General features: G+C 34.7%; 1 protein-coding gene across 3 annotated transcripts in view; it reads left to right on the top strand.

Annotated features, from left to right (window-relative positions):
• The window catches only part of LOC149807601 (rho-associated protein kinase 2-like), a 176629-nt gene extending 158324 nt beyond the window's left edge, over positions 1-18305 (top strand). For all 3 annotated transcript variants that reach the window (XM_089968685.1, XM_089968666.1, XM_089968676.1), the window contains one exon: positions 2319-18305. In XM_089968685.1, the coding sequence (XP_089824811.1) occupies positions 2319-2427 (109 nt within the window). In that variant the 3' untranslated portion in view covers positions 2428-18305. The remainder of the gene's footprint in view (positions 1-2318) is intronic.
• The last annotated feature ends 4959 nt before the right edge of the window (positions 18306-23264 follow it).

The following is a 23264-nucleotide window of genomic DNA, read 5'->3' as shown; positions in this document are numbered from 1 at the left end:
TCAACCTTACCAAGGCATTTAGTATGGTCAGCAGGACAACAATTGCCTTTGTCGACCCTACCAAGGTATTTAATATGGTCAGCAGGACAACAATTGCCTTTGTTGACCTTACCAAGGCATTTAGTATGGTCAGCAGGACAACAATTGCCTTTGTCGAAATACCAAGGCATTTAGTATGGTCAGCAGGACAACAGTAGCCTTTGTCGACCCTACCAAAGTATTTAGTATGGTCAGCAGGACAACATTTGCCTTCGTTGACCTTACCAAGGCATTCAGTGTGGTCAGCAGGACAACAGTTGCCTTTGTTGACCTTACCAAGGCATTTAGTATGGTCAGCAGGACAACAATTGCCTTTGTTGACCTTACCAAGGCATTCAGTATGGTCAGCAGGACAACATTTGCCTTCATTGACCTTACCAAGGCATTCAGTATGGTCAGCAGGACAACAGTTGCCTTTGTTGACCTTACCAAGGCATTTAGTATGGTCAGCAGGACAGATCTCTTCTAGATACACAGGAATATCAAATGGAATTCTCAGCATTCTCCATTCATTTCATGACAACATGCACAGTACATTATCCAAGAGCCCAAAAATCCAGTGTGTAGTGAAACAAGACTGCATTCTGACAACTTCACTCATTATTATCTTCTCATTACTCCTTAAATTCAACTTTGGTACAGAGATAGAACAAATCTAACTGTACACGCGGTTTGACAGAAAGTTGTTCAACTTCACTTGACTGAAAGCCAAGACCAAAAAACAGCATGTCATGATTATAGATCTTTGACAATGCATCACTTTTGTGGCCATTTAGAAGACTGGCTCCACATCCTCATTGTCTCATGCATATGTCATGTTCTCCACCAAGAAAGAGATTGTCATGGAATAATGTGTACCACAGCAGCAAAGGATTACACTGACTAGCATTTCGCCTAGAGGCACTGTTAGTCAGCAAGTTCTGCTACCAAAGATCCGTTGTGACCAATACCCTATCACTTAATGAAGAAATAACACAAACTTTGGAAAAGTATCCACACCTTTGTCAAACTCACAAAACATAACTGGGTTGACATTAAATATATTGTCATGGCCAAGATGTACATTTATCAGGCCTGTATCCTCAGTATCCTGCTGTATAGCTTTAAAACATGAACTACCTACAGCAGTGATGAGTAGAAACTCAAAAGCTTCAGTCTCCATTGCTTGTGTCGTATCCCTGGTATTACATGGCATGACAAGGTCACCAATGCTGATGACCTTGTCCAGACAGATTTATGAAACATCATGGCCTACTATAAAGCAGAGACAACTGTGCTGTCTAGGACACATGTACAGAATGCAAGATGGACACTTCCCAAAGGACATGCCTTACAGTGATGCCCAAAACTCTTGCTTCAAAGATGTCAGCAAGCATGAATTGAAGGATTCTAATATCGACATCAGTGACAGGGAAATACAGGCAAGCAGAAAGGACATCTGGCACTGCAGACTTCAGGCTGAACCAAGTGCCAGCACAAGAAGCAATGCATTAGCCAGGCAGTATCTACCACAGAACACAGTTGTGACACTTGCCGCAGGCCCAGTTCTAGGATAGGACTTTCTAACCACCAGAGAAAAATGCAGCAAAGATGAACAAACAAGTCCTAACAAACAGCAACTGCATATGCATCCTCTTAAACAGATGGACCGATGGCAATAATAATAATAATAATAATAATAATAATTAGAAGAAGAATAATCTTTTATTTAATGAGTGTAATACAATTTTATCTTGAAGGTCTTTTTCTTTGGAGTCTGCTAATAAACTAACACAATATATTTACATACATGTCAAGTAAAAAATAATAATTAAGTAACACTATTATGAATGTAGCATATAGTATACAAAAACCATAAAACAGGCCAAACTCATCAGATTTCTGGAGTTTACTGATTGAGATTCAGGATTCAGAGTGTTAGTTTTCATTGCTTGGTGTCATAGTCGGGACAAGTTGAGAAAGAAATAGGGTATATTTCTTTGGGTGGACAGTTATATTTTAACAGATTTTAATACCATTACATTTTAACAACTCAAGGATTCTGAAATCAGAAAATGGCCAAAGTTTGTAAGATGTAGAGAACAACTTAGAAGTACAAATAAAACTTGTGTTTTTGTTCAGTCAATAAATATGGTCAATGTAGGTTCCTTTAAACAGACTCTTATAGTGTGCTAAATTCAATTTGCATCTTACCATATGAAATAAATTAGTTAGAAGTTGTGTTGTACATAAAACAAATAGCAGCTGTCCATGAATTTAATCTGCTTTCTGTATTTCAGCATGAGTTCAGCACGTGGTACAAAACAATACTCATCCTTTGGAGCACAACAAAGACCGGTCATTCCATGGCAGTCAGCCACACTCCCTCCAAATAGTAGGCCTGTCTGATCATCAGCACATCATATACAAGTTTGGACAGGTGAATGTTCAACATTTACCCACCATGTGGACTAAAATGTGTTCTACGTCAACAAGATAGTCATTGAATACAGGTGACAGCATCCCAGTGGGTAGAAGGACTTGTCATTCCAAATAGTATGCCACAGTCTACAGCAAATCCCAAAACTTGCATCACTTCAGAACTGTCCAATCTTCTATCATCTAAAGTTAGTTAAGCTTACCAAGACTTTTAGTGTCATTTTTCAAGTTGACACATGAGTGAAGAATTTGTCACTTTTGTACTGTGTTATTTACATTAATATTCCTATATCATAATTTTATATATGTAATGTGTAATAACACACAGCAATGTTATAAAGGACATCGTAATGTGATGCAAAGGAAAGGAATTATGACCAAGGCATTGGTATGTATTTCATAGTCATTTCACTACACTACACTATGGTTTGGTCAAATCAGTATTTTTTATCATGTGATCTATAGAATGTTACATTTGTGCTCCTTTCAAAATTATGAAACTTGTTGCTGCCTTTATGAGCAAAAAATATTGAAATTATTCAACAACTTTCATAAATTTCTTGTGAAATGAGCATAAATGTAAGATCTTCTATACATCAGCTTCAGTGACATGAACTCCTTTTACATGTAATGTCTTGTTAATGGAATAAGACATTTAACAACAATTTATAGTAAGCAATCCAACAGCTATCATAGTGACATGTACGTAAAATGAGGGACTTATATAGAGATTGTCTCCATTGATGGAATTGACTGGAAATTCATATATTCATAATAAGACAACATTTTGAAACTCTTAGGCATGTTTACTATTAATGTATGTCTCTCAATTTCACATTTTTTGTACAAGGTTTAAACCCATAATGAAAAGTGAGGACATCTATGCAATAAAAGATCAATGCTATGAGAGACCACCAATCTTGAAAGAACAGGTTTTCAGTGCACAGATTCATTGATTAGTGTTATGTCGTGTCTTGATAGGCCCAGAAGTCATAGTCTTTCAATACAGGTTCCATTGTACAAGTGACCACAAAGTTTGATGGTTTCAAGCCAGCTTTCTTGTTTTCACCCTTCGTTGTTAGAAAGTTTTTCAAGATGGCATTGGTTTGGCTTCAGTCATATGCTTCTTCCATAGTAAGAGATACATTTTCTCTGCCACATTGCAGTGCATGCAGAACTTGTACTGTCTAAAAAAAATCCCATTTGATATATTCATATTAATTAGTTGAATATTTTATTGCCATCCAATGACGTTTACTGCTTCTTTGCCTTAATGTTAAAATGAAGTACCATAGTTCATATAATTTTCCATGCTGTCGAATTTTTCATGCTTAGTTGATCCATAAAAATCATATTTTTGTACTGAAAATTTTCATGCATAGAAGTTTGCTTTTATATTGAAATTTTTTAATTTTCATGCAACTAAAGTTTACAATGGGAAGATCAGTGTTTGAAAATTAAAATAAATATGCAAATATTGTACAAAACATGTCAGAAATAAAGACCATGTTTACTGGAACTCTCTTCTATACTGCACTTATTTTTTGCCAGACATTTTCCACATTTAAGAAATGTTCTCATTGTGTGTACAAATGTACATGCTATTGTCTACAAATGTACATGCTATTGTGTACAACTGTACGTGTTATTTTCAATTAAATGTAACTTAAACTGAAATTATTACAAACTCTGACCTTTTTATACATCTAAATATCAGATGTCAGTCTTTCTACTCATATGAAAAAAATACAGATCAGGGTCCATCATGGGAGCCTAAATTTCAATGACTAATTATTCCATAAAGTCAATCACAGTGAAGTAGTTTCCATTATAATAAGTAAGTCAGTCTTTTTTTGTATTTTGCATTGTGATATTTTTTATATATGACTGTTGCTTCACAGAAATAAAAGCCCATTGTAAAGAAAACATTTAGGACTTAATGAAATAACTTGTACTGTTTTGATTGGTGATTTTTTTAGTATAAATTCATAAAGCTTGTGCAAATTTATCATGACAACAGTTTAAATCTGTGATCTCAATATTCTTGTTTTAAATATTGTAGATGTCTTAAAAATTCATTCATATCTCCATAGCAGGGTCCCCATTCTATTGCACCCTTTTTCCAAGGCTGCCTCTTTGAACCGTAAACACAGTTTATCAATCAAGGTATTTATTTTTGTAATTAGATTTTATAAGGTGCTGCTTAGTATACATTCACTGTTTCACTTTAGCCATGGAAGTTTGCGTTAATGTATGGTATTTGTATGCCAATTCAATAACAGACCAGTGAGGCCATTGCACTTGCCAACAGAAAAATAAATTCTTTTAATACAGAGTAACAGCACTGAGCATGTGTAGAGATGAGAAGCCTTATGTGCTATAAGAACTGTACATGCACATACTGATATGGGGTGGTGGTCCTTCTTTGCTCTAAATGCATGTTTCCCTTACAGAGAAAACATGACAGCATGCTAAATGTTGAGCTGAATAATTTTACAGCATCTACAAATTAAATGGGATTTAAACCGAATGGAGTACATATGGATATAAATATTTTCTGCATCTGACATGTACATTTTTAAAAACTGAAGAAGTAAGGTACATATATTTATTTCCTATTTACAGCTGGATTAATGTTTTATCATGAACTTAAAGAACCTTACCTGAAAGGGGACATTTAAAAGTTCTTGAGATAAGTGGTATGAATAAGGGTTGAAATCTCTCTCTTTCTCTCTTATACAAAAGCAAATAAATTTGGATTTAAGTCCTAAAGGGTCATTGTCCCTTAATTTTCCTGGATCACAAGGGATGTAAGAATAGAGGTGTGATAATTGAATACTTATGTCTATGTCATAGCAATTTTGGAACTTTTCTGGTGTTGTATAAACATGTTAGCAAATTCCAACAAAATATCATCATAGTGGATGATGGTTTTAGAGCATTCATGTTAGATGCACAGGAGTTTATTATGGACATGTCACAGATGTTTTGGAGATCTCATCATTGTCAGGTCTATTATATACATTTTTTGTATATGATTACATCCCAAAAATAATGTTTTTGCACAATAGTTTTCGTACTTTAAAGGAAAAAAATGGGATGGGTATTACAAATTGTGATATACTGCATACAGTCCAAGCTATTTGATTAGCAGAACATTTAATCAGATGCCATAATGCAGACATGAAATGTACACCAGGTTCATAAATGCCATGTAACTTTAATGCATGTTACCCAACATAATACATTAGGAATACAGCCACTTCTCAAATCTAGCCCTCACAAGCTTATTTTTATCAGCCAATTTGGTAAATATCATATGGCCACCTAGGTAAAGTCAAACAAGTGATCTTCCTTCAGCTAAAGGTATTGGCATCAAATTCATCCATACGTAAGTTCATGCTTTATTGAAATCTCACATATCTGCTTTTGCTTTTGCATAATTTGAATTATCTGTGAAGTTTTCTCAACAGTGAAGTATACTCCAGCTATATTTCTATTTCTTGTTGTACTTCTATCATTGACGAAGAATTCACTGTTTATTTGCCATACTTCATCTTAAAACACTGATGTTTGTGGCATTTTAATTTCCTGCCCTAAGGTCCATAGTACTTCATCTCGTCTCAGTAAACAGTCTGGTAGATGGATTCTCTAAAGCTGTTGTCTTTTTACATGCCATAAGGTTGTTAATATAAGTATATAAGGCAATTGTGATTTTTATTAACATCCTCACAATAAGTTCACACAAGGCTTGACTGAGTTCACCTCTATATGCCATGATTTAGGTTATAATTACAGGTGACCACATAAATGGAAAGGATTGAGTGTCTGTTTTATGGAGAGCAACTCCAGCCATACTTGCAATGTGGCCACACAGTGGTCAGAAAATATATGGACAACTCATGCTTACAAGTGGCATCTTTCATGCTTGATTTGACAGTGTTCAAAGAAGACTCAGCCTTCCATCAATCAAGTGAAGATGCTTTCTGGCTTTGATCACTGCCACCTACTCCATCATTGGTAGTTTACAAAGTATCTTTTATTGGTCAGTCTATTGCCCCAGGGAGATCAGTCATCGTTCAAACAGCTTTCACAGTTTGGTTGAGTTGGTGGTTCATTTTATTATTTAGAGTGGTAGCTTCAAGACCCTAGTGTCACCCGACTTGTCTTTTTGCAGCAATGACTCTTTCAAATTTTTGCAAGGCTTTTTACAAGACTTGTGCACTTGTTTGTCAACACTAGGGTCTCAACCATTTTTAGAGATATCATATGCCTGAGACTGTCAAAATGCTCCTTTGTTCATGTAGACTGGAAGTCCTTCCTCAGTTCTCAACAACTGCTTTAAAATGCCATTGTGGTAGGATCTTTTCAGTCTAGTATCCATAACTATTTTGACAATCTAAACACAGCCTACATTCTTCTGTTGAAAATTCTGCTGGTCATGCAAGGGACACAGGCTTGTGGATGTCACATTTTTTTCAACTGAGCAGCACAACACACTTGCCAGTGTCATGGCAGTGTCAGCAAAAGTACAGCTTTTGATTAGACATGCCTTTTTCTACACATCTACCTTCCCTAAAGAATGCCATCGTGGAAAACCTAGGATACAGCCATTCTCATCCATTCAGCTTTTTCGTTGTCATGAAGAAGTCCTAAAACATGTCACCAAAGAGGCAGACCTCGTCATGAAGAAGTCATAAAACGTCACCAAAGAGGCAGACCTAGTCATTAAGTCCTAAAACATGTCACCAAAGAGGCAGACCTTGTTGTCATGAAGTCCTAAAACATGTCACCAAAGAGGCAGACCTCGTCAAGAAGTCCTAAAACATGTCACCAAAGAGGCAGACCTCATTGACATGAAGAAGTCCTAAAACATGTCACCAAAGAGGCAGACCTCTCACACACCCGATATCACAAAGCTCTGCCCTCATTTCAAAGGAGAGATCAGAGAAAAAGAAAGGATTCCCTTAGGGCACACCAGATGAGGGAAACTGTCCTACAAGCCCTTGTATCCGATGAAAACAGTTTCTAAGGGAAACTGATGACAAATTGCAGAGAAATAGGAATTGTTTCCTTCCCAGTTTCTTTCCCCATCAGCTGCATCTTGCAGAAAAAGATAATGTGACGCTCACACTTTAGAAATCCCAGTGAACTCGGCCATCTTGATTACTATATCTTAGCTTAGGCTGTGTTGTCCTGGATACAGCGAGTTACCCAATTTGCAGTTCGAAAACTAACACATGCAGATGAGTGTCTTTTGCAAAATTATTCTCAATATTAGGTCAGTAGCCATTAGCATTCAAGCGTTACTGTTCCCTAACATGTATTATTCAAGCCACTTGATGGTGAACAGATATAACTTTCATTATTATTTATCTCGGAGACCATTCATCCCAAAGATATCGTTTGATCTGGTGGGATCTATGCAGCAGCACACCAGGCTACCATCTTAGGTCACCCAGCAGCTTCTCAAAGGCTCATTCATTCTACTTTGCTTCTTTGCGAGAGGGAATTTTTTAAGCTGGATACAGGCATAAGTAAGTGCTAACCATTGCCCATATATCTTAGGGGTGTTGAAGCTGCTTCGTGTACAGTAGGGGTTTAGAGACTGCACCCTCTCATGTGTAATGGGAAAGTACTCCTTCCACCTCTTTACAGTTCTCTTCAGGTATTATAATTGGTTAGTATATTTGAAGAATCAATCAATTTTTGGAGTAAAATGTTTCTTCAACAATACTTACCAGAGCATTGTACAGGCACACTCTCTTTGACTCACTGCATTATATTAAAACCTAATAGTGTGCACATCCATTCCACTACTAACATGCGCTCTATCCAGAAGGAGATCACTGTTATCTGATTTTCGACTAAGTAGCAGCTTTATTGCTAAATACAAGTGTGTGTGGGGGCTGGATTTGCTGGGTAATCATTTTACTCCTAATGTATTATGATTGTGCAAGTTTTATCAAAGAAGTATTTTTGTGTGTTCAAAAAATGAATTCTTGTACCAATGCAGTTCTTCTATGATATTCACCAAATGAGTGCTCAATATGTACCTTCTAAATCGACATTGATACATGTATATGAATGTTAATACATGTATATAAATGTTTATACATGTATATGAATGTTTATACATGTATATGAATGTTCTCCAAAGTCATTGTTTAGAGTGAATTTTTTTGACATTGTCAAATATTTTGCTAAAACTTGTTTGACAAACATTCTGTGCCATGGACATTTTGTAAGATTTACAGTGGTTGGTTCCATAATCCCATTTAGAGGTAGAATGGGGGGGGGATGGGATTTAACTTTAAATGTAGAAACCCAAGTTCAGTATACATTAACAGTCTTTCTCATTTTAGACAGTTTTATCTGTATCCATATTAATAGAGTATGAATAAATTTGTTCTGTAAAAATATAAAGCTGAAAATAGGAACAAAAACATTAATTATGCATTTCTTTGTATTACACATTCTATATGCATTTACTTAGGGCTCTTCCATTTAAACATACATGGCACCCAAGGGAAGGCAGTTTTTTAAAAAATTATATGCCAGGGTACATTGATTTCACAGTTCATATTAAAATGATAAGAAATGCTAAATTGCATCCATAGGTGAAAGTGCCTTCCCTGGGTCCCCGTAACTAAAATTACTGTTTATAAGGGAAAGAGATTTCAAGATGAAACATACTCAAATGGAAGGTGTATGCTCACACCATAAACTGCTTGGCATTTCATTAAATTTTGTTCTAATTTTCGGCTTTATATTTATGCTACAGAACAAATTCATTGCATTCCTAATGGTTTATATACACACATACACACAAACACACACTTGGGGTGTTGTGGAAACAGGAAATCTTGTGTCATTTCAAAGAATAAAACAATAAGATGTATTTTCAGATTGAGTACATCTTTGGTATTGAATTATTCCCTATTTGTCCATACCAACAGTCATGCTTGATATTTGAATCCTGCTGAAAAAAATGATGTCACACTGACAAATTTTCAGGATAGTTCACAAACAAAATTAGAACTTGTAAAGTTCACGAAACTTGTGACATAGCTTGAATTTGCAGCTGGATTTATTTTAGCAGGGTGGAGGGGATTGAAGTATGTTTTTGTGAAGAGTGGCAGTGTTTTTGTCAGGGGCAATAAGATGTCAATATTTCTATCAAGGCAGTAAGATGGCATGTTTTATTCAATTTATTTCATTGCTGTAAGATTAGTGTGAGTCTAAACTTTTCTTGATGACTTGCCAGATGTTTGTACTGGAGTACTTGTCTTAACTGGAAAGGAAGGGTTGTTTGTAAAACCCATGATTTGTCAGATGTTTGCACCAGATTACTTGTCTTAACTGGAAATTAAGGGTAGTTTCTAAAACTCATGATTTGTCAGAGGTTTGCACCAGATTAATTGTCTTAGCTGGAAAGGAAGGCTAGATTGTAAAACAAATGATTTGTCAGAGGTTTGCACTAGAGTACTTGTCTTAACTGGAAAGGAAGGGTAGTTTGTAAAACCCATGATTTGTCAGAGGTTTGTACCAGAGTACTTGTCTTAACTGGAAAGGAAGGGTAGTTTGCAAAACCCATGATTTGTCAGAGGTTTGTACCAGAGTACTTGTCTTAACTGGAAAGGAAGGGTAGTTTCTAAAACTCATGATTTGGATGTAATGGCAGTTCAGGACAAGCCTGGCTGCATAGAGCTAAATTTTTAAGTACATGGAAAATGGCATAAAAAAAAGAAAGAGAAGGACAGAAGAGGGTGCAATCTTTAAAATACAAAGTCATGATTATAAATTGCACAGTTTAACATAGTTTATGAATTTATCATGTGGAATTATCATTACAGGCCCAATTTTACTTCCCTGAGCCATTGTAAAATAATTGTGATGGCAAATGATGGTAATAAAATACTATCAGAGGAGCATTTTTGGCTTGGAGGGATTACACTGTAAATACCGTGGTGTGCTGTCAGCTATGTTATTAACAGTAGTTTATGTTCTAAATATAAGCACTTCTGAGTATTCTGCTGACATTTAATCCTGTGAAGAAATGATTTGATGTAAAATGGTTACCTCCTTTTATTTAGTTTGACAGCTGTTGGTATTTCAAACAATACTGAATCATTTTAAAAGAATGTGCATATAAAAGTTAATTGCTTCAGTATTTCTATCAAAATGTTTTATGAACCTTTTAATTATCTGTTAGAAGACTTAAAAGATTCAAAAATTCCCCTTTTTCATAATTTGAGAGGGATATTGGCATTTGCATTTCATCATAAAATAAGGAACATGATTATCAGCATCTCTTAGTTAATATTCATCCCTTTTTGATCATGTTTAATGTGTCATATTAAACAAACCCATCAAGTGGTCAATATTCTCACTATATTGATTGCAAATAGAGTTAAGTCCTTGTATTTGTTAATAATAACATATTTTTAAACCATTATTTAATTGTGTGTTTATACTTTCTGATTGTAAGGAATCTTTTTTTGTAGGTGCAAATTTTCTACATTCCATGCATTAAAAGTGCCCGATATATTATCGTTTTTAAAGTAATCTCAGTTGTAGTAAGTTTACGTCAGTTTTATTAAGAAGTCTTTAAACCAAATTTTACTGATACTGTTTATATCCTCGTATTGATAATGATCAGGAAAATAATAGCAATGACAGTCTGTTCATCTTTTTATTTTTTTTCTTCATCAGAAAATCCTTAGTGCACGACACCTTTTTGTAACTTTTGACGATTGTGCTTAAAATTTATGGAGAAAGTGAAGCTGACAAAGTGATGGTGATTTTACTCAGTCTAAATGATGTAACTAGGTACATTTTATTAAAATAAAATCTTCATGAATGCTGTTGTTATTGGCATCTGTGTCCTATGGACACGTATCTGCATTGTAATGCTATTTATGCTCTGCAAGTATGAGTACAGGTTGCAGAGAATTGCAAAATTGATTAGCATTTTTACCTTAAATCCGAAAACTGCATGGACTGCTTACAGAAGGTAAAAGTATGTTATAATTTGATTGAATTCATTATACATTTTGGAGATCGTGTGTATATTTTCTTTCTGTAGTAATTGTGGGTGGTGGTCAAAACATAAGATTTTCGCCATTTAAAGGTCAAAAAGTTTATTAGTCCCTAGCAAAATACAGTTTCTTTTAAGACTGAAGTAGATGAAGGTGTGGTGTCATGCTTTAATCAGCATGAATATTATCTTCAGGGATTTAACATTGATGATATTATTATTATTATTATTATTATTATTATTGTCAAGTTTATGTGTTAGCCCTTATGTACTTGAACTACAGTCCCAAACTTCAGTCAGTTAAATATTTGGAGCATTATGGCATTCTAGATGAAAATATGCTCTTGCATTATTTTTCTTTTCTTATTAAATTACAATTTATATTCAGATGGATTTAAGTGCCTCAGACACATGTAAATGTTTAAAATCTGGATACTAGAAATAAGGGGCTTCCAGTGGGATAACATTATAAATTAAAAAGCCAGTGGCAGAGAGTTTACTTATTTCTGCGTCAGATGTTGTTTCAGATGACAAATTGAAAATCTGTACCTCATTTATTCTTGATTCTTGATATAGACCTTGGTATGATCAAGGTTTGGACAGTTAAGATATTTGTAGATCTGTAAAATTGAAGTTATCTGTACTAAGGGGCATAAATGTGTAGATTTAAAAGTAAAGAAACTAAATATAACTTGTCAGCACAAAATGTTCCTAGTGGTAACATTGAATTGAAAGTCCTTGAAGTAGATGAATACTTGCCCTTGTATTTCGTAATTTTTTTCCTTCTACATAACTAGAGCCATGTGCTTGTAGTTCAGACATTTGCACATTGGAAGCTGAAAAGGTAGTTAAATGTAAATTTTCATGCACCTGTTGCATTGCAGATCAAATGTGTATGAGTTTTATGTAACACAGGTTACCTTAGTTTATCAATTTGTATAAATATATTTGTAGCTGTAGGTTTATAACTGCATATTATATTAATGATGTTCTTTATTCAAGTAATGCTGGTCACTGATTCCTATCTATTGACAACCAGTATTAACAGGACTGTTATGCAAGTCAGCAGGACTGGTATACAAGTCAGCAGGACTGGTATACAAATCAACAGGACTGGTATACAAGTCAGCAGGACTGGTTTACAAGGGATATCAGCAATTGGTACATGATACTGGCTAGTGGCTATGAAATCTAATTTTGAAAGAAGCCTTCTGTATCACCATATAAGCATCATGGTACTTAGAAGAACTAAATCATTTAGCTTGGACCCCCGCCCCCCCCATTTTTGGTCATACTGAAACATACCATTTACTCAATCTTTATTGGAAACTGGTTGCATCCAAGTATATTGTACAGAACTTGACCTAAATAATGAGTCAAAATACATGTTAAAAACAAATGCTTTTATAAGTCATTAAAAACGTGTAAAATTCTTGCTGGGGATAAGAAAAGAATGATTCTGAGTACCGGGTAGAGTCTGTTTAAATTTACTGTATAGTGTGCATATTTAGCAGCGAATAAATGGGCAGTTTGATGGTCTGAAAACGAGATTGCAAAATTTAGTCTCTCAAAACATTACATTATAATGACAACATCCCTAGATTTGAATTTGGTTAAAAAAAAATATCGTACCATTATGTATAATACAAATCGTGGGGGGGGGGTTTAAATAAAAATCAGTATATATTGAATCTTCAGTATATATTGGGAATATAGAGTCCTTTGCTCATTCAGGTTGTAGTCGATCTTAAGTTTAAAAGTGCAATATACTATTAGGTTTTTGTATTTTGCAACAAATACATGTACATGTCTATAATCCCTGCATGTGGGGATATTTTGGCGCTGTGCTGTCATTGTTGCTTGTTGAAGAAATGTGTTAGACCTAGGTGAAGAAGATCATTTTGTGATCTGCCCTTTCCGTACAATTATGTTTAGTTTATAAATGATTTTCAAGTTGTTTGATTTAAACTGAATTTTTTATCCTACTATGCTAAGGTTATCTTCAATTCAGAACCATAACAGTAGGGTGTATCTGCAGTAATGGACATGAATTTTCCTTTTACACTTTAAAGGTTGATACTCTTAAATTTCTATTATAAAACTTGACGAGCAGACCCATCCTATCTCACCTTTACAAAGCTGTGAAATCTCCGAAAATAGTTTAATATCATTCCTAGTATACATGTGTTTGTGTTTTTTTTTCCCTATTTTTATGGATTCTGCTGTGTAGAGTCATAATTTGTTTGGCAATAATTTGAATTTCATTATTGACAGGTTTTCGTGATTATGTTTTAGCATTTACAGGGTCAAGTAAGTTTATGGCATGGTCATTTATCCATTATGCATGATCTGTTTCTTCAAAATTATTTTTTACAACTTCTCAAAAATCACTTAATAAATTTGCATATTTTTTACAGGAAGCATTCTGATGTGAAAACCTTTCAGAGTAGTTCAGTAGATATCCATTAGGACCACTATAAATGAAAATAGAAAAACTTTTTTCAACCATTTAAAAAAAAAATGACTGAACAGAATTTAACCCGATTTGTCAGAACACTTCATGACATGAAGGCTTTTCAAATTTGTTCATACAGGGCTGATCTATCATCCGGTAAGGCCACTGTTTCTTAAAATAGAAAAGGGGGATTCCCCTCTTTTGAGAGGGGTCTCATGAAAAAGAATAAGTACATAATTATAAATATTAATGAACATTATGTTGGAATGTTTGGTGTCAAATTTGAGAAACAGTGGCTATGTACACTTGTTCAACATCAGACTACATCAGCTGTCTTAATGTAATAATCATTGCATATTTGTTGAAGAGCAGTGGGGTTTTGTTTATTAACCGTCATTTCCCATTCATAAGATATTCCTGAATCCTGTAACTGGTGCTTCGTTTCAGTCGGGTCTAATGCTCTTGGTGCTGAATTTAAACTTTTTGTTGTTTGTGAAACTTAAATTTATGTTTTTGCTTGTCTTTATTATTTTCACTACATTGAAAATGAATCTTTTTGGAAAATAGTAAATAATTACATCACACTTTGCTACATATATGTAGACAATATAATTTGACTTATTTTTCTTACGGTGACATTCTTATCTTCAGTGTAGTGGGGAATATAATGGCACATTCAGATAAATATGCATTAATGTTGTTTTTTAAAAATGTTGAAATATTAATTTGTCTCTTGAATTTACAGTTGCGTATGCTGATGGATTTGTACACTAAACATCTGTATTAATATCATTAATATCCAGCTGTCATCATTATAATACAGTTCTTGCGGTGTTAAAGAACCAAAGTGGGGTATATGTTTAGCAATGTCAGATTTTGGGTTTGCCACTTAAAAATATATACATTTTAGCTCAATATGTAGGAAATTTGTCTCATACAGTCATCATTGTCGTAAAAGGCCAGAATATCATGCAGAGTAAACTTTATTTTTCCATGATGTATACACTCCATTGTGTATTACACTGTAGATGTTGTAAAATGTGTTGGCATGTAGATATAGTTGGTTGACTGGCTAGACCATTTTATCTTGTATATTTGTAAAGAAGTTCAGCATACATGTGATTTCTACTCCAATAGCATTAGTAATAACTGTTCATAATGAATGTTGTTGAGCTTATAATCTTGCACTGAACCAACTACTTATCTCTCTATTATCTACATGTGAGAGTGTGTTCACTTGTATGTGTTCATACTTCCAAGAAATATTCCATTTATTTACTACTTTGTAAGGTTTGACAAAACATGTATAATTCTGTGTAATCCTATAATATGAGTCATTAGTAAGCCAGTTGATTATATCATAATGTATTGTTTAAATTTTTGATGTTGTATACCTCTTGGAAATGCAGATTTTATATACGTTTAATTATTATGTTCTTGTTACTAATAGCTTACCAAGACACATGACAAGAATACCTTTTTGTCTTACCTGCTTATTATTAGTGGAGAGATTGCTATATACCTTCCATTGTTGACGTTGTCATCTTTTGCTACGTTAAATTTCTTCCTGGGAATGACTTTTGTGGTCAGTTGTCTGTGACATACAGTTGATATATTATTCTGAACAACTGTGGTACAATTATTTATTTCACTTTCAAGTGACCTTATATGTACTAATGTAAATAAATTTTGGTCATTGTGCCAAAATTTAAATTGCAACATTTCGTTACCAAAATTAGTTCTCATCTCTGTATGTCAGGTCATCATAACTGAATTTGCCAGTTGTTTTGTTTCTGACATTTAGACTTGTGAACATTTTTGGATTACTGTAAAAGAATGAACTTGATTGGTTATGTGACCACCTCTTAGATGGCAATAAGCAAAGATAAACTATCATGATGCGTTTGGTTACAAGTGTAAATTAATGTTAGGATTTATCAGCAGTTTTAGTTTCATTGGGGTTATCATTACATCCGACAACTTTTATGCCCACCCCCACCCCCTTTAAGTAAAGTATAAGGAAGGTAGGGGCATACCATTTTCAGGTTATGTGACATGGGTATAAAGTCAGGTGTAAACATAGGGCATTAAAACTGGTGTATGTAGTATTTGAATTTCAGCTTTTTGGGTTTAAAGCACATTTCTTTCTTACCATTTAAATTACAGCCAGGAGACATTGTGAGAAGACTTGATCTTTATGATAAGAGAACCTTAATTACCAACCAGGTTAATGTGGCCAAATATTTGTATGTTTAGTGGCTTTGGTTGGAGTTACTTGCACTCTGTTGTATAGGCTACCTTTTCAGAAGCTCGAAACAGTACTCACTTTGACCCCGTGTGTGTGTGTGTCTGTCCATGCCCTAGATTAACGTCTGTGTTTAAATTCTTTTTTTTTATGTGGTCATATTCTCGGGTGTCAGCATACCTGAAAATATATGGATACATCTTGATGTGTACAACACTAATTGACCAAAAGCTCAGGAGTGAACTTAACATGCAGACCATGGTCAGCTTCTTGTTTTTATTTTATATCTTCTTTCCATCAATGTGTAAACAAATTAGTAAGTTTCTTTTGGAGAATATATTTAAATAATCACAGCATCATTACCTCTAAATTGACCTATATTTCAAATGTTTCATGTTAAGGTACTTGTGTGTCAGGCACCTTTGATGATCAGGTTGATACCCCAAACCTGAATATGTGAAGGTAACCCACTTTTCAGGTAATCTCCATTGTTCTTCTTGTTGGAAACGCATTGAAAACATGCTGTTTTTTTGTTTTATCATTGAAATATTCAAGATGTTTTTCTTTTTGTATCCAAATGTTGAGAGTACAGAAAGTGCATTTATTGCCCCTCGTGTTATTAAGAAACATCCATTATCGTTTGAGAATGAAATAATGTATTTCATTTGAGAAGAATAAGTATGTCATAGGGAATGTGATTTGTTGTAGTCATTTCTTTCAACTGTGTACATTTTCATTTGGTAATGATGTACTTTTTTATACGCATTTTTAATACGATCGACAACTCCCTGTTTCATAAAATTGTGTTAACAAGGGTCAGTTGCCATTATGAGAACTGAAATAAATGAACTTCAAGCTCTACCTACCATCCCATGTATGTATGTGTATACCCTTAAAGGATCATTCTGTATTGTCTTTGTTGGGTTGGATTTTTTCCTCTTTTTTCTAAAGGATAAGAGTATTTTTATTGCGATGGTATTTGGAATTTTTTTTCTCTCACATTTTTAGATTGTAATAAAAGCAAAACCGTGGTTATAAAAAACTACTGTGATTAAGAAAAGTGGAGGCTATTAAGCAGTGTTGAAATATTTTTAGACCTATAGTGTTTTCTCATATTTACATTAGATTATTTGACAGATTGTTGCCAGAAAATGAAGGTGTCTGCAATTGTTGTCTTGTAAAAAATTAAAATATTATGGAGGAAGTTAGAAAGCTCAGGATAGCTATCAGCATTTATATAGTTCATAACCTTTCATGTGTAAATGGGTATCACTTAAGGCTGATAATCCTTGCCTATGTGCTGACATTTTTAGCACTTCAAATTTAAGAATGTAAGTTAATAGAAACTCAAACCATATCATTTGAAGTAGATTACTTGAGACCCAAGCTAAAGGTTATAGCAATTAAAAACTATTAAATAGAGACACAAACAAACTATGATCATGACATTAACCTTTTCACAGAAGAGAAAACTAATTTATGAAGGCTTGTTCTTAAGATTTATGTTTTGTTTTTATGACACTTACCCTGTTTTTATTTGACACAATCGATGATATGCATGGAATACAACTTATTTCATGGGGATATAAAGTTTTGCTTCCTTCCTTTTTAGCCATGGTTGTAACAACCATCTATTCTACTCTTTGTTTCATCCTTATGTTAATTTCAGTATACACATTTTTACCCCAATATAGGGTTGACTAAAATTTAGCTCAGAGTTGCACAGAGGTATATAACTCTTAGTTTTTCCAGACCATAATTCATGCCATGTATTAAAAAAAAAAATTGAAGGCTATGATCAGTTTACAAAGGCTATAATCAGTTTACGACAGGCTATGATCAGTTTACTCATCTTGCTAGCTGTGAGATGTGCATTCTTTTGAAGTCTCATTATGTTACCTGACACACCTTTTGTATATTAATGTTCTATATAAATCTATACTGTACATATGATATTTTTTATTGTTACTCCAATTCGATAATAGGTTTTTGATTACATTTTGCACAGCTGTATAGAATATCTTTATGGATATAAAAGGCACAATACTTGTGCAGAGCATGTACATTTGCCTTTAGAAGACATTATTAAAATAAACAAATATCAATTACATGCAGATCTTCCTTTTTAACTGGCTTAATTCGTAAGGTCAAGTGAGTTTGTGATGTGACCCAGTGACAGGCATGTGGCATCTGTAGACACCCAAGATGTGTTATTTCTATGCCTTCAAGAAACCACTGGACTAATTTCACTAAAACTTCATCATTTATGCACAAACAAATGATTCAGAACTGCCATTCAAATATGGCCACTTTTACTTCTCAAAAGCTGCACAGCAGAATTCAAGCAAAATTTTAAGTATTCTGATATAGTGGCTTTTCAGATTTGTATGAATGGTGGCCATCTGTCTTCCAGTGTGTCAGGCATTAGATAAATAATTTGTTTAAACATGAAGACTATTACAATTTATAGAAATGATTCACCATTAAAAATGACTGCTGTTACTAAAAAGGAAAAAGAAAACAAGAAACATTTTTAACACTTTATTTTTATAAATTGTACCATAGTATTTCAAAAAATGAAATCATTTTGTCATTGTGGCCTTTCACTTTTTGTTGTGTTGCAGGTTTACAGATTATTCTAAACTGTCCTTCGAGTTACCATTCAAATTCAGGTGTTTTTTAATATTTCAAAAGCGACTCAAAATTGACAAAATTAGAAAGCATTCTGGATGAGAGGACTTTCAGCTTTGCTCTTATATGCAGATTTGTCATTAGATATGGCCACCAGAGTGTGTAAACAACCCCTCTTACAACATGTACTTATTATTTAATACTGAGATATGGCCACCAGAGGTGTAAACAACCCCTCTTACAACATGTACTTATCCATAACAAAAATGGCCACTAGAGTGTGTAAACAACCCCTCTTACAACATGTACTTATCCATAACAAAAATGGCCACCAGAGTGTGTAAACAACCCCTCTTACAACATGTACTTATCCATAACAAAAATGGCCACCAGAGTGTGTAAACAACCCCTCTTACAACATGTACTTATTATTTAATATTGAGATGAGGCTGAAGATCCAAGTTTGTAAATGATTCAAATTTTTCAGTCACAGAATGATTCAAGTATTTCTCAAAGGAGGGGCCCCATGTGGTCTAAAGTGCCTCCGTTTGGATCACTGCCATCTCACCTCTGTCTGCGTAGGTTTGAGTCTCAGATTCGGCCTATGTGGGTATGTGAGAAAGCTTGCCAGTAGCTTCTCGAGGGTCATTGGTTCTTTCCGGGGATTTCCCGGGTTCTTCCTCCACCATTAATACTGGCTGCCATGTATAGCCTATCATGTGCTGAAAAATGGCGTTAAACCCTACAACAACAACAACAATTTCTCAAAGGAAACAAATGTAAATTACTATGTTTTGATGAAAGCCATATGAGCAGTTTTCTATCATAAATATGCAGGCACTGGATAAGGTAATCAACTTCAAAGGGATGGGTGCCCAACATGCATTTTTATTAGGGTATGTGATCTGTTCTTGACCAGTTTATTTCACCATGAAATAAATTTCTGAAGATTTTGCCAAGGTTTAGGTGTGGGAATGCATCTTTGGGCCTCTGTCCCATTATATTTATCTTTATCACAGATGTAGTGAATATGTCAAATTCTCATGGACACAGGCACTAAAATGTGCTCTTGAATTGATCTTGTCACAACATTACTGACCATTACTTTCACTATCCAAGTCAAGACATGGTGGAGGGGCCCCGAGTGGCCAAGTGGTCTAAAGTGCTCTCCGTTACGGATCACTGCCATCTCACCTCTGTCTGCGTGGGTTCGAGTCTAGGATTCGGCCAATGTGGGTATGTGAGAAAGCTTGCCAGTAGCTTCTCGTGGGTTGGTGGTTCTTTCTGGGGTTTTCCCAGGTTCTTCCTCCACCATTAATACTGGCCGCCATGCATAGCCTATCGTGTGCTGAAAAATGGTGTTAAACCCTACAACAACAACAACAAGACATGGTGGCAAAGAGAAGCACAGACATAATAAGTAACTTGTTCTTATCATGGAGTGTGTAAGTGCAAAAATATATCCCATAAGTTAGAGGACCAAGCTACCACTAGCCAACTCGGCTGTTGATGCTTTGGCCAGTAGGTGGGTTTTTTATTTGGTCTCTTGATAGGTTTTATTGTAAAAGCTTTCTGGAAACATTAGTTGAAATCAATCATTCAGATGCTGTGGTTTATTGTAAAGGTGTGAATTAAAATTCATTTGTATCCCCCCACCCACACACACACACACACACACTCCCTTTTCTCTCTTGTAAAAATATAATAAAAGTATGTGAAGGATGAACCTTCCGTCTATTTGATGGTCATGATGGTTTGATAGCTGAATTTATTACATAGTTAACAGTAATTATCAATGAATGTAGAGATCTAACAAAGATTACATTTTTTTTAATTATGAAGGATTTATAGTAGGTACAAATTACCTGTATCATTTTATGTTAAGTAAAACTGTACAAGATCTATTCAAGCCATTCTTAATGTGTCGAGAGTAATGCACAGAAAACCTCTTTTAAGGAAACTAAACATCACATTTCATGAAACAGTGCACCCTTTTCCTCTCATCTCATTTTTCAAAATGTTTCTGAGACAACTAAAAAAACTTATAGAAATTCAAAATTTTATCAAATTAACATATTTTTAAAAAATTTATTCCTTAAAAATTGCAAGGATACCAGAAATTTTGTGACAAGTAAAACACAACATCAAAATTTGCAGCAAAAAAAATCTTCAGAAACATGTATGCATGCCCTTCCATTCATTGCATTATTAAGCCCATAATGCTGTAGCCACATGTACAGAAAGTTGATGAAAATTCCTAAAATACACATATGCAAAACATCCAAAGTGCAAATCAGTATCACATGGTTTGATGGTAAAATCTGTGGAATAACCCGCACAAAGTCAACAACCTTGATCTTGAAGGTGGCACCAAAACAATGAGATGCACCACAACCTTGAGGCTTTATGCAACGAGTATCATATAACATATTACATGCCCATCTTGTACCCCTTTCCCTATCAGTGACTTTGACATATGGGCTAGAAGTCTGCTGGCTGCATGATAACGTGAGCTAGGTAAAATATCAAAATATTAGAAGTGGTTAAAAGGTGGGTCCGGATATATAGGAATCTGGCTACTGGCTTTCCTTGCTTTTGACCTTAACCTTTGGTGAAGAGAGTGTGACTAGGACTACATGAAACACTGCTATATAACAGGCTAAAATATCATGAAAATGTCTTTATTGGTTTAGATGTTTAACCTGTACATGGATAAAGGTCAACTGTTACATTAACCTTGAAATTCCAGTCATGACATACTCTCAGTGTTGAAGCATTATTAAAATATCATCAGTGGTTCAAAGTTGTTCTTTAGACAATTTAGAAATCACAATTACATTTCCCCTTGATTTGGAGAAGGGGACTGTCTATGGTATGTGACACACACACACACGCACACACACACACAGATGGGCAGTTTCATGAAAACTGATTTAAGGCAGGTGTAAAATTGCTGAATATTAATGATTTCACATGACAATAGAGTTTGAGGTCACCAGAAGTCATATTTTGACCTTGAGAAATGATATTGCACATGTTATGCAATACACTCAGTATATCTTCCAAATATTTCAAACATCTTAAGAGCTAAAGCCTGAATATACAACCTTGACCCTGAAGTTAGAACTATAAAGTCGTCGTTGTAGGGTTTAATGCCATTTTTCAGCACAAGATAGGCTATACATGGCAGCCAGTATAAATGGTGGAGGAAGAACCCAGGAAAACACTGGAAAGAACTACCGACCCACAAGAAGCTACTGGCAAGCTTTCTCGCATACCCACATTGGCCGAATCTGAGACTCAAACCCATACCAACAGAGGTGAGATGGCAGTGATCCATAATGATGAGCAATTTAGACCACTCTGCCACTCAGGGCACCGAACTATGAAGTTGTAAATGAAACACTGTCAGATTATTGTGGATACGAACATTTTCATATCTCTCAATATGGGATTTTAGTTCATGACTTGGCAAAACAAGTATATATTAGCATATTAGCAAGTAAGCATGAGATTTCTTTGCAGATAGGATCTTGTCAGTTGTACAGACACACCATCCAAAATATTTAATTTTCATTACTTAAAATGGTTTCTGAACTACAATCCAACTATGAAAAAGGACCCTGATCCTGAGAACTTGATCATAAAAGTGTTATGTAGCATGGCCTTAGGTTATGGTGCAAGAATATGCAATGTTCCATCATACTCTCCTTGAGAATTTCTGAGCTAGATCCCTAACACGTGACTTGATAATGTTAATGTGTCATCTTAACCTTACTGAAAATAGGACAAATAAATTTAATGTTCAGAAGCTACAATTTAAACCAGGGGTGGCCAAATTACAACCCACAGACCAGATCCTGCCCATGACCTGGTTTTATCTGTTAATTTACATCATAGGGTATGGCTTTAAAAATCACTTATCCAGCACACATCCTGGAGAATGTTGCCCATGACTGATTTAAATGACTGATTTAAACGTAAGTTTTAGACTGTCTTCATAATTACAGACCTGAAACCAAAAGTGTATAAGCTTATCATGCAAGTTGATTTTGCTAATAGGACCATGCATGCTATTGACATACATGACAATTAAGTTGAGTTTGCTAATAGGACTATGCATGCTATTGATATACATGACAATTAAGTTGATTTTGCTAATAGGACCATGCATGCTATTGATATACATGACAATTAAGTTGATTTTGCTAATAGGACCATGCATGCTATTGACATACATGACAGTTAAGTTGATTTTGCTAATAGGACCATGCATGTTATTGATATACATGAGAGTTACATGATGCACCCTCAGGCTTTTATTTTACAGGGTGATATGTTTCATTCCATTATCTGTAAAGATGTTAGAGCCTCTGGGCGACAGGCTGGACATGCCAAAATGACACTTAACAGAGACCTTGCCTTATATTTAGGTC

Source organism: Sinohyriopsis cumingii, chromosome 1 (assembly GCF_028554795.1).
Source record: "Sinohyriopsis cumingii isolate HCF-2022 chromosome 1, ASM2855479v2, whole genome shotgun sequence".
In the NCBI taxonomy this organism is placed as follows: domain Eukaryota; kingdom Metazoa; phylum Mollusca; class Bivalvia; order Unionida; family Unionidae; genus Sinohyriopsis; species Sinohyriopsis cumingii.
This window is presented reverse-complemented; position numbering and strand designations above follow the sequence as displayed.